This window comes from Psammomys obesus, unplaced genomic scaffold (genome assembly GCF_907164565.1).
Source record: "Psammomys obesus unplaced genomic scaffold, mPsaObe1.curated_primary_1811, whole genome shotgun sequence".
In the NCBI taxonomy this organism is placed as follows: Eukaryota; Metazoa; Chordata; class Mammalia; order Rodentia; family Muridae; genus Psammomys; species Psammomys obesus.
Genome location: NW_026596046.1, coordinates 1,410,836 through 1,422,233, shown reverse-complemented (window position 1 = coordinate 1,422,233; position 11,398 = coordinate 1,410,836). Strand labels below are relative to the sequence as shown.

At 40.5% G+C, this 11,398-nt stretch overlaps 1 protein-coding gene across 1 annotated transcript; it reads right to left on the bottom strand.

Moving 5' to 3' along the window:
* Nucleotides 1-380: 380 nt before the first annotated feature.
* Nucleotides 381-1,082, bottom strand: LOC129688270 (uncharacterized). Its single transcript, XM_055623010.1, has one exon. It carries the CDS (start codon nt 1,080-1,082, stop codon nt 381-383), a length of 702 nt encoding a protein of 233 aa, XP_055478985.1.
* Between the last annotated feature and the right edge of the window lie 10,316 nt (nt 1,083-11,398).

The following is an 11,398-nucleotide window of genomic DNA, read 5'->3' as shown; positions in this document are numbered from 1 at the left end:
ATGTTTGTATTTAAAGAAAGAAAGAAGGAAGGAAAGAAAGAAAGAAAGAAAGAAAGAAAGAAGGAAGGAAGGAAGGAAGGAAGGAAGGAAGAAAGAAAGAAAGAAAGAAAGAAAGAAAGAAAGAAAGAAAGAAAGAAAGAAAAAGAAATGCCAGCTTTTCTTTATCCAAAATAAGAAGCCCAAAAGTATAGACTAGGACATTCTGTATATATTTTTACCATTCTAATGAACATATACTAAAATTAATAAAACATGCCTTCTTTTTTTAATCAAAGTGTTATTTTATTTTAAATGAGTAGATAACTATGATAATCATGTGGGTGTTGGAAATTTACCCATGGAGTCTCCTGGCACATTTTGCAAATACCGAAACTCTCAGCTCAGGCTGTTTGATCAGCCTGTTTGGATGAAATCTGGGTATTCAGGTTCTTCTGTATTTTTAATGACCTGATCTCAAAGAGAAACATAATCACACCGAGGAGTGAAAGGCTGGATGTCAGGATCGCTACTGGGATCACATGAGTGGTGTGTTTCTTTACCAGGGCTGCTTTCTTAACTGGAAAGGTGGGTGGAAAGTCAAGGGTGGTTTTGCCATAGAGATCTACTACGTGGTTCCAGGTCACAGAAATAATTGTACAAAGGCTGCTGAGTACCAGAATTAAGACAGAGCACTTGTAGCACAGTATTTCTATCTCAGGGACTGACACTTTGATAATGCTGAGCCTAATGGCTGCTGAGCTAAATATCACAACAACAGGTTTTATCAGCGTTGTCAGTAATATCAGAGACTGTGCACATCGAAATTCAGGTGAAATGGTCCAGGTCGAGTTGACCGGGCTGTGTACCAGAATTTTGGTCACAGAACCAGAGATCTGAAATTCCTGATAGTAATAAGCTTCCCAGAGTCCAATGTACACAAATTGAACAACGTTATCTTTGAATTCCCAGAGGCGCCAGTATCTGCTGTTTGCAAGGATTATTCCACATCCTGAAGATAAGAGGCTACAAAGAAAGCCAACCAGTCTGTATATCCACTCCTTCATCTCAGAAAGTCTTTTTGTGTTGGGGGTGAAGCAATCCATTTGAAGGATGCCAATATCACCAATCTCCTTCTAAGTCACTGGAAATACTTATCAGAGTGGGAGTCCCAAGAAGATCTGAAGCAACTTTTTACTCTCTCTTCTAGGAAGTCTAAATGTTAGCGACTTCCAACATTAGGAGAAACAAGTTGCTGTACACATTCTTGTGTTTCCATGGCTACCATGGTCAGATTCCTAAGGAATAATTAGGTTCCAATGGGTAAAATGTGGAAAAGGGTGGAGCTAATAGGAGAGGAGGGAGCTGTGATAAGGATGCAAAGTGAATAAATTAATTAAAGAAAAAAACATTTTTTAAAACAGGAAATATTTTTCATATATGTCTATGATTGTATCTGTAAATATATATGTATATGCATATGTACATAAATATGTATACATTGATACATATATATATTTCCAAATATAGCTACTCAGTCTGTATAATGTTAAAAAATAGTTACCTCAGCTAATGGAAAATATCAGTACTCAAACATATGTGATGCCTCACTTGGTGGACTTCTTGTCCATCATTGCAATTGTTATTGAGAACAAGCCTGCCTCCATCCTAGGCTCAAAAGTCATCTGACAGTAAAGACAAACTAGGCTCAGTCCTGCTTATGATTAAACCTGTTTCTCAAGGATTGGGCTGCCCCCCTCCACTGTAACCTTAATTACAAAAGTTATGTACTGTCTAATCCAGAAATGACAATTATGTCTTTGTTTCAAAAACTTAATAACTATCTTGCAACTCTAGCTTTGTTACAAAAGAGTTGTTTTTGCTACCTGCTTATGACTACCTGCTGTTATGCCCACCTTGCAACCATGTCTTTGTTTCAGGGGGTCATTAAAACTAACTTGTCATGCTTTTGTTCTGCTCTTGTTACCCCACATATTTTCTACTGTTTCTCTGTTTCTACTGAGGGGGTCTGGATTCCAACTGGGGTCCTGTAACTCAGATTCTGGATGGAGAACGGGGGTTCTATTTCTCTCAGGGGCAGTTAGAGTGCCTTAGGGTGAGACCCAAGTGTACTAAGCAGGGGTGTGGAAAAGGTTTCCACAGAAGGTTACAGTTTAGCTCTTTTAGCATAAGATCACCAGTGACAATGAAAGCTCAGGTATTTCATAGCCTATGGCTGATACCAAAGTGTATCAGCTCTTGGTCAGGCTTCCGTGCTGAGCCAAGGCCCATTCCTGGTTGACTTTCAGCAAAGAAACAGGTCTGGTGAGGCCCAGGTCCAGTGGGCTGGAGGGCAGGCCTGGTGAAACTCGACCTGGCAGAGAATAAATGACAAATCTTAAGACAGTCTTGAAGTAAGGAAGTTCAAACCTTTATTCCCATGGAATCAAGGGCAATATAAACACTGGGCAGAAGGAGAGATTTTGAGGTTGAAATGTGTTTGATTGGTGGGGTCAGGGGGTCAGGGGTACTTAATTGTCCCATCACAAGAAAGAAAATACAGGCATTAATTACCCTATGGTGGGGGGAATCTGCTAGCAAAATTGAAGACCACTGCTGTATTAAGATCCTTAACAGGGTGGGACATTTCTAGGAATTCCTAGAGGCTTCTTTAAAGCAGTTTCCTTATCAGGCAAGAGTCTGGCCTGTAATCTGCCCTGATGGCTATGTGAAGCTCCTTAGAAGACCTGAGGTCACTCATATCAGGGGAGACTTTTCAGAACCCCACTGAGAAAAAGGAGTTTATCATCATGCATCACAAATGATTGGAAATCTGGAGATGATGGACTTCAACCTTATCCAGCAGAGCCCCACAGTCTACAAAATTCCCCATCAGGAAACCACCTACTTCTTTTTTTATTGTTTATTATTATTAGTTACATTTTATTAACTCTGTATCCCAGCTGTATCCCACTCCCTTATTCCCTCCCAATCCCTCCCTCCCTCCCTCAGCTTCTCCCTGCCACTTTCCAAGTCCAAGAATTGGGGAGGACCTCTTCCCTTTTCGTCTGGCCCTGTTTTATCAGGTATCTTCAGGGTTGGCTGTAAAGTCCTCCTCTGTGGCCTAGCAGAACTGCTCCTCCCTTGGGGGGTGGAGAGTCAAAGAGCCTGCCATTGAGTTCCTGTCAGAGATAGTCCCTGTTCCCCTTACTATGGGAAACAAATTGGTTATTGAGCTACCACAAGCTTCGTTCCAGTAAAGGTTCTAGGTTATATCCATACATGGTCCTTGGTTGGAGAAACAGTTTCAGAAAAAAACCCTGTGCCCATATATATTTGGTCCTTATGGGGCTCCTATCCTTTCCCCGTCATACTAGCTCTCCTTCTGCTGAAGGTTTGGTTATGAGTCTTAGTATCTGTTTTGAAACACTGTTTGGTAGGGTCTTTCAGATGCCTTCTGCGGTAGACTGCTGTCATACTTCCTATGCACTTCTCATTTGTTTTTCTAAGAGAGGATTGATCATCTTACCTCATGTCTACTTTCTTGTTTATCTCCTTTAGGTGTATAGACTTCATTATGTTTATCATTTCTTGTAAGTCTATATAAGCGAGTATATACCATGTTTGTCTTTCTCCTTCTGGGATACTTTGCTCAGAATGATCTTTTCTAGATCCCACCATTTGCCTGCAAATTTCATGATTTCCTCATTTTTGATTGCTGAGTAGTATTCCATCGAGTAAAAATACAACACCTTCTGTATCAATTCTTCCGTTGATGGACATCTGGGTTTTTTCCAGGTTCTGGATATTACAAATAAAGCTGCTACAAACATGGTTGAGCAATTGTCCTTGTTGTGTACTTGAGCAAATTTTGGATATATACCTAGCAGTGGTATAGCTGGGTCTTGAGGAAGCACTATTCCTAATTGTCTGAGAAAGTGCCAGATTGACTTCTCAGTGGTTGTACCAGTTTACATTCCCACCAGCAATGGAGGAGGGTTCCCCTTTCTCCACAACCTCTCCAGCATGTGTTGTCACTTGAGTTTTTCATCTTGGCCATTCTGATGGGTGTAAGGTGAAATCTCAGGGCTGTTTTGATTTGCATTTCCATAATGGCTAATGAGGTTGAGCATTTCTTTAAATGCTTCTCTGCCATTTGATATTCCTCTATTGAGAATTCTCTGTTTAGCTCTGTAACCAATTTTTTAATTGGATTCCTTGGTTTGTTACTTTTCAGTTTCTTTAGTTCTTTATATATATTGGATATTAGCCCTCTGTCAGATAAAAGGTTAGTGAAGATACTTTCCCAATCTGTAGGCAGTAGTTTTGTTTTGATGATGGTGTCCTTTGTTTTACAGAAGTTTTCAGCTTCATGAGGTCCCATTTATTGGTTGTTGATCTTAGAGCCTGTGTTGGTGTTCTGTTCAGGAAACTGTCTCCTGTGCCAATGAGTTCTAGGCTGTTCCCCACTTTTTTTTCTAACTGATTTAGAGTATCTGGTTTTATGTTGAGGTCTTTGATCCACTTGGAATTTAGTTTTGTGCAGGATGATAATATGGATCTATTTTCATTTTTCTGCATGTAGACGTCCAGTTGGACCAGCACCATTTGTTGAAGATGCTGGGTTTTTTTTTTTTGTTTTGTTTTGTTTTTTGTTTTTTTCCATTGAATGGATTTGGCTGCTTTGTCAAAATGAAGTATTCATGGGTGTGTGGGTTTATTTCTGGGTCTTCTATTCGGTTCCATTGATCCTCCTTTTTGTTTCAATGCCAATACCATGCAGTTTTTATTACTATTGCTCTCTAGTACAGCTTGAGATCGGGGATGGAGATACCTCCAGATGATATGTTGTTGTACAGGATCATTTTGGAGATTATATGTTTTTTTTTTTCTCCATATGAAGCTGAGAATCTTTTTTTTTTCAAGGTCTGTAAAGAATCGCGTTGATATTTTGAATGGGAATTGCATTGAATCTGTAGATTGCTTTTGACAGGATGGCCATTTTCACAATGTTAATCCTACCAATCCATGAGCACAGGAGATCTTTCCATCTTCTGATATCTTCTTTAATTTATTTCTTCAGAGACTTGAAGTTTTTCTCAAATAGGTGTTTCACTTGCTTGGTTAGTGTCACCCCAAGGTATTTTATGTGGTTAGTGGCTATTGTGAAGGGTGTTGTTTCCCTTATTTCTTTCTCAGCACTTTTGTCTTTGGTATATAGGAGGGCTTCTTATTTTTTTTTTTTTAGTTGATTTTGTATCCTGCCACTTTGCTGAAGGTGTTCATCAGCTGGAGGAGTTCTCTGGTTGAATTTTGGTGTCGCTCATGTATACTATCATATCATTTGCGAATAGTGACACTTTGCCCTCTTCCTTTCTGATTTGTATCCCTTGATCTTCTTCAGTTGTCTTATTGCTCTGGCTAGAACTTCAAGTACTATGTTGAAGAGGTATGGAGAGAGTGGGCAGCCTTGTCTTGTCCCTGATTTCAGTGGGATTGATTTAAGTTTCTCTCCATTGAGTTTGATGTTGGCTATAGGCTTGTTGTATATTGCCTTTACTATGTTTAGGTATGTGCCTTGTATCCCTGATCTCTCCAAGACTTTAAACATGAATGGGTGTTGGACTTTGTCAAATGCTTTTTCAGCAGCTAAGGAGATGATCATGTGGTTTTTCTCCTTCAGTTTGTTTATGTGGTGTATTACATTGATGGATTTCTGTATGTTGAACCACCCTTGCATGCCTGGGATGAAGCCTACTTGTTCATGGTGAATGATATCTTTTATGTGTTTTTGGATTCAGTTTGCAAGTATTTTATTGAGTATTTTTGCATCAATATTCATTAGAGAGATAGGTCTGAAGTTCTCTGTTTTTGTTGGGTCTTTGGTTTAGGTATCAAGGTGACTGTCGCTTCATAGAACGAGTTTGGTAATGTTCCTTCTGTTTCTATTTTGTAGAATAGTTTGGAGAGAATTGGAGTTAGCACTTCTTTGAAGGTCTTATAAAATTCTGCAGTGAATCCATCTGTCCCAGGACTTTTTTTGGAAGGGAGACTGTTGATTGATGATTGCTTCTATTTCCTTGGGGGAAATAGGACTATTCAATCTTTCTACCTGATCTTGACTTAATTTTGGTAAATGGAATCTATCAAGAAAATTGTCCTTTTCTTTTAGATTTTCGAATTTTGTGGCATATAGTTTTTTGTAATATGACCTAATTATTGTTTGGATTTCCTCAGTGTCTGTTTTTATGTTCCCCTTTTCATTTCTGATTTTGCTGATTTGGATAGTTTCTCTCTGCCTTTTGGTTAGTTTGGCTAAAGTTTTCCCTATCTTGTTGAGTTTTTCAAAGAACCAGCTCTTGGTTTCATTGTTTCTTTGAATAGTTTTATTTGTTTCTAGTTGATTGATTTCTGCCCTGAGTTTCATTATTTCCAGCCGTCTGCTCCTCTTGGGTGCATTTGCTTCTTTTTTCTCTAGGGCTTTCAGTTGGGCCATTAAGTTGCTTGTAGGTGATGTCACAAATTTTTTTCTTGACGGCTTTTAGTGCTATGAATTTTCCTCTGAGCACTGGTTTCATTGTGTCCCACAAATTACAGTATGTTGTGCTTTCATTTTCATTGAATTCTAGGATGTCTTTAATTTCTTTCTTTATTTCTTCCTTGACCCAGCTATCATTGAGCAGCAAGTTGTTCAGTCTCCATGTGCTTGTAGGCTTTTTCTAATTCCATTGTTGTTGATGTCCAGTTTATTCCATGGTGGTTAAGTAGAATACAGGGGATTATTTCAATCTTCTTGTATCTGTTGAGGCTTGCTTTGTGGCCAACTCTATGGTCTATTTTGGAGAAAGGTTCTGAAAAGAAGGTATAATCTTTTGCAGTTGGGTGGAAATTTATGTAGATATCTATTAGCGCCATTTGAATTAGGACTTCTGTAAGTGACTTTATTTCCTAGGTTTCTCTCTAGATGATCTGTCCCTTGGTGAAAGTGGGGTATTGAAGTCTCCCACTATCAAGGTGTTGGGATCGATGTGTGATTTAAGTTTTAGTAATGTTTTGTTTATGAATGTAGGCATTCTTGTATTTGGGACATAGGTGTTCAGAATTGTGATATCCTCTTGGTGGATTTTTCCTTTGATGAGAATGTAGTATCCCTCCTCATCTTTTTTGATTAATTTTGGTTGAAAGTCTATTTTATTCAATATTAGGATAGTTACCCCAGCTTGTTTTCTGAAAGAAAACAAGAAATGAACAATGCTTGAAAGACATTTTTCCAGCTCTTTACTCTGAGGTAGTGTTTATCTTTGTTGCAGAGGTGCGTTTCTTGGATGCAGCAGAATGTTGGATCCTATTTCCGCACCCATTCTGTTAGTCTGTGTCTTTTTATTGGCGAGTTGAGTCCATTGATGTTGATTGATAATAGTGACCAATAAATGTTAGTTTCTTTTGTATTGGAGTCGGTGGTCTTACTGTGTTTCATTGCTTGATTTCTTTTCATTTTTGTTGGGATATTATCTGTATGCCCTGTTTTCTTGGGTGAAGTTGTTTTCATTGGATTGGAGTTTTCCTTCTAGTATCTTCTGTAGGGCTGGTTTGCTATGTAAATATTGCAAAAATTTAGTTTTGTCATGGAATATTTTGTTTTCTCCATCTATGTTGATTGAAAGCTTTGCAGGGTATAGTAGTCTGGGTTGACATTTTTGGTCTCTTAGAGTCTCCATGACACTTGACCGGGCCCTTCTCACTTTCATAGTTTCTGATGAGAAGTCTGGTGTGATTCTGAAAGGTCTACCTTCATATGTTACTTGGCCTTTTTCCTTTGCTGCTTTTAATATCTTTTCTTTGTTCTGTAGATTTAGTGTTTTTACTATGATGTGATGTGATATGTTTCTTTTCTGGTCTAGTCTATTTGTTGTTCTGTAGGCCTCTTGTATATTTATGGACATTTCTTTCTTTAAGTTGTGAAAATTTTCTTCTATGATTTTCTTGAACATATTTTCTGGACCTTGGAGCCTGGAGTCTTGTTTTTCATCAATTCCTATTATTCTTAGATTTCATCTTTTCATGGCATTCTTGATTTCTTGGATATTTTGTGTTTGGGACTTATCTGATTTGACTTTTTCTTTGAGAGATGCATCAATTTCTGCGAGTGTATCTTCAGCTCCAGAGATTTTGTGTTCTATCTCTTGTATTCTGTTGGTGATGCTTACCTTTGTGGTTCCTGATCTTTTCTCCAAGTTCTCCAGCTCAAGGGTTTTCTCAGTTTGTGTTTTCTTTATTGAGTCTAATTCTGTTTTCATGCCTTGCACCATTTCCTTCATCTGTTTGAATGTGGACTCCTGTCTCTCTATGATGATCTCTATTGTTTTTGTTTATTTCCTTTCTATATGCCACTAATTTTAACTCTACTTGTGCCTCTATTTGTTTGGCTATGCTTGCTTGTGTTTCTTTAAGAATTTTGTCTATTTCTTCTTTCTTTACCTCTAATTGACTGGCCAACTCTTTGAAAGATTTGTTCATTTCATCTTTAACTTACTGAATTTTCATGGTTATTGTTCTGAGAGAGTTGTTTGTTTCCTCTTTATGAGCCACAAATAGTTGGGTAAGCATAGCTTTAAAGTCATTCTCCTGTGCTTCTGATGAATTGGAGTATCCATCAATTTTGGGGTTATCTGAAAATTGGCTTATTTGAACCTTTCCATGTTTGTTTTTGGGTTCTGCATTTCAGACTGGTACTGTCTCTCTTTGCCATCTGGAGAGTTCTTCAGGAAGCTGAGAGAGGTCCCATGTCCTCAGTGTGTGCTGAGGACTAGTTACACCTGAGGGAGAAAAGTACACAGTCACAAAAAGGGCAAATGCAGGCGTGTGTGTGTGTGTGTGTGTGTGTGTGTGTGTTTGTGTTTGTTTGTGTGTGTGTGGAAGTGTGTCTCCGGGGACAGAGTGATAATGTTGAACCCTTGAGTGTGTGGGAGGGGCTCTGCACTGTATATGTAGCAGGCACTAGTGATTGTCGAAGCACAATTTCTGGCATTAACTGCCTTACCTCCTCAATTGGACCCACAGAGCAGGGGCTTTAATGTCCCAAGTGACCTCTGCTTCCCAAAGTGGGTATGTGGGTGGGAGGGGTTCAATACCTGGCTTCTGTTTTATAAGGACCCTGGATCTGGAACTCTGCAGATTCTCAAGGGTGCACTCACTCTCAGGCAGGTCACTTGGCAGGGATCAGGGTATCCAGGCTCTCTGCTCTCTGGTTTGTCCCTGTTTGTTTGATGTGCTCCGCCAGCTCAGTGCTGCTGCCACTGCCAGGTTAGGAGGTCCCGCTGCAGCTGGAGTTCTCAAGGTGGTCACATCAGTAGAGATCGGATTAACCAGACTCTCTGTTCTCTAGTTTGGCCCTGGTTGGTCTTAAGCTGGAGGGCTGATGTAGCCTTCCAGGTCAGTGCTGCTCTGCCACCAGGTTAGGAATTCCTGCTCTAACTGGAGACTGGGTTGCCAGTCCAGATTCTTTCTGGTAAGTCCTGGGGGCTCTCCACTGTGCTCTGCAAGCTTGGGAGGTTCAGCGTGTGCCTAGCTTGTATGGCAATTCTGCCTGGTTTGGGTGAGTATATAGCGTATTCTCTGTCCTTGTGGGGTTGGGCGGGCCATACTGTCAGTGATTGCGATCCTGTAGAGCCAGTATGGCGGCTAGCAGACCCGAGACCCTGGGAGGATGGTGCTGCTGCGCTGGTCTGGGACTCCGAGACCAGTACCACTGGCAGTTGCCACTGAAGTGCTAGGAGCTCCACCTCAGTCGCTGCAGACCCTAGGCAGTTAGGTCTGCACTGAGAAATATGAGTCTGCTGTTCCAAGGAGGAGGGAGGTCTGAGAGAGGGGAGTGCCAGAATATCAAAGCATCCTTTCTCTCCTTCTCCAAACAAGTCCCCGGGTGACCCAAGACCAAAGTTTTCACCTCCTGCCATGTTCCCTGTTGTTTAGAAAGCCTCACTGTTGTTTTCCTGGATTCAGAGGTCCATCCACTCACCAACTCAGACGTTCAGCTCTTCCACAGCTCAGAAGCTGTGTGTCCTAGTCGCCATCTTGGCTCCGCCCCTAAAACCACCTACTTCTGAGCATTTGTAAAACCTTGTCTTCTTCACTGCCAATACTGACCTCTTGTCCTGCCTACGTCATGGGGAGGTAGCCTGAATTCACAAATAAAAAGCTTGCTTTAATTAATCACTTGCTTTAATTAATTTGGCCTTGACGATTTAGATCAGTGGTCTTTCTCTTTCCATCTTTGGGCTTACACCATGATCAAAGATATAAGAAAAGAGCAAAGATTGGTTAAATATTGGGGGTTTATGCCCCATGTTACTTTTAAGGAGAAAGACTCTTTTATTGTTGGACTATCTCCTCTAGGTTCTTAGAACCCATTCTTTCACCAGTCCCTGAAAGTAAAATAGCATGAAAGACTATATCAGGACCATCATGGCCCCGATACGGTAGTAGGGCACTTTCTCTCTTCCTAACTTAGAGTATTTCAGTTATATGACATTTTGTAACAACAAAACAAATGTTATTGAGAGAGCTTGGTTAAATAAATCTAACTTCCCCCATGACTGGCTTCAGTTCCTTGTTAAAAAGAAATAATCCTCAGTCTCCATTCCCCAAAATTAAAACAGCAGCTACTCAAGAAACTCCCCTAGAAAAAGGGCAGCAATTCAAGGAACTGATGAGCTACCCAGTCAGAGGAAGATAAGATTGCTTAAAGTTGTTTAACTGTCAGCTTGAGAAGCTCAAGTAAGCTTGATCAGAGTCATGTAGCCTCCTTGGGTACTGACCAATCTCAACAGAGGTAACATAGCCTCAAAGGCGCCTACAGATTTGGGCCAGTTTGAGCCAGCTTAGAGAGCCCCTAGCCCCTGACAAGGACCCTTAACCAATCCTCAATATAGCCCTACCTTTGCTTCTGATTTGCACCAATCAAAGTAAAGATGACCTAATTGTCCCTGGAACTCTCCTAGCTGGCCTTAAATTGGGACTGTGAGCCCACCCCATGTCATCTATAATTTATATAAGTGAATGGCCCCACCATGCTGGAATTTCCTCAGAATAAACACTCTTTGTTTTTGAATACCATCTGAGTTTGGGGTCTTTCTTCAGTGACTCATAGATCTAACTTTTGGCGGTCAGCACCGGGAATCACTGAAAACCCCCACCCAAGGTTCTGGAGTGTTGAGAGGGCCCCTTTTCTCCCTGACTGATACATGAGATTGTTTTAGGTACCTCACATTTCTCTTGAGTGCTTTGTGTTTTTGTGTTGTCTCTTGTGTTCTGGAAGTCTCTGGAGTGTATTCTGGAGGCCAAAAGTGACACACACACACACACACACACACACACACACACACACACACACTCCAATGGCCAGGGTGAAGGGGATGCCCCT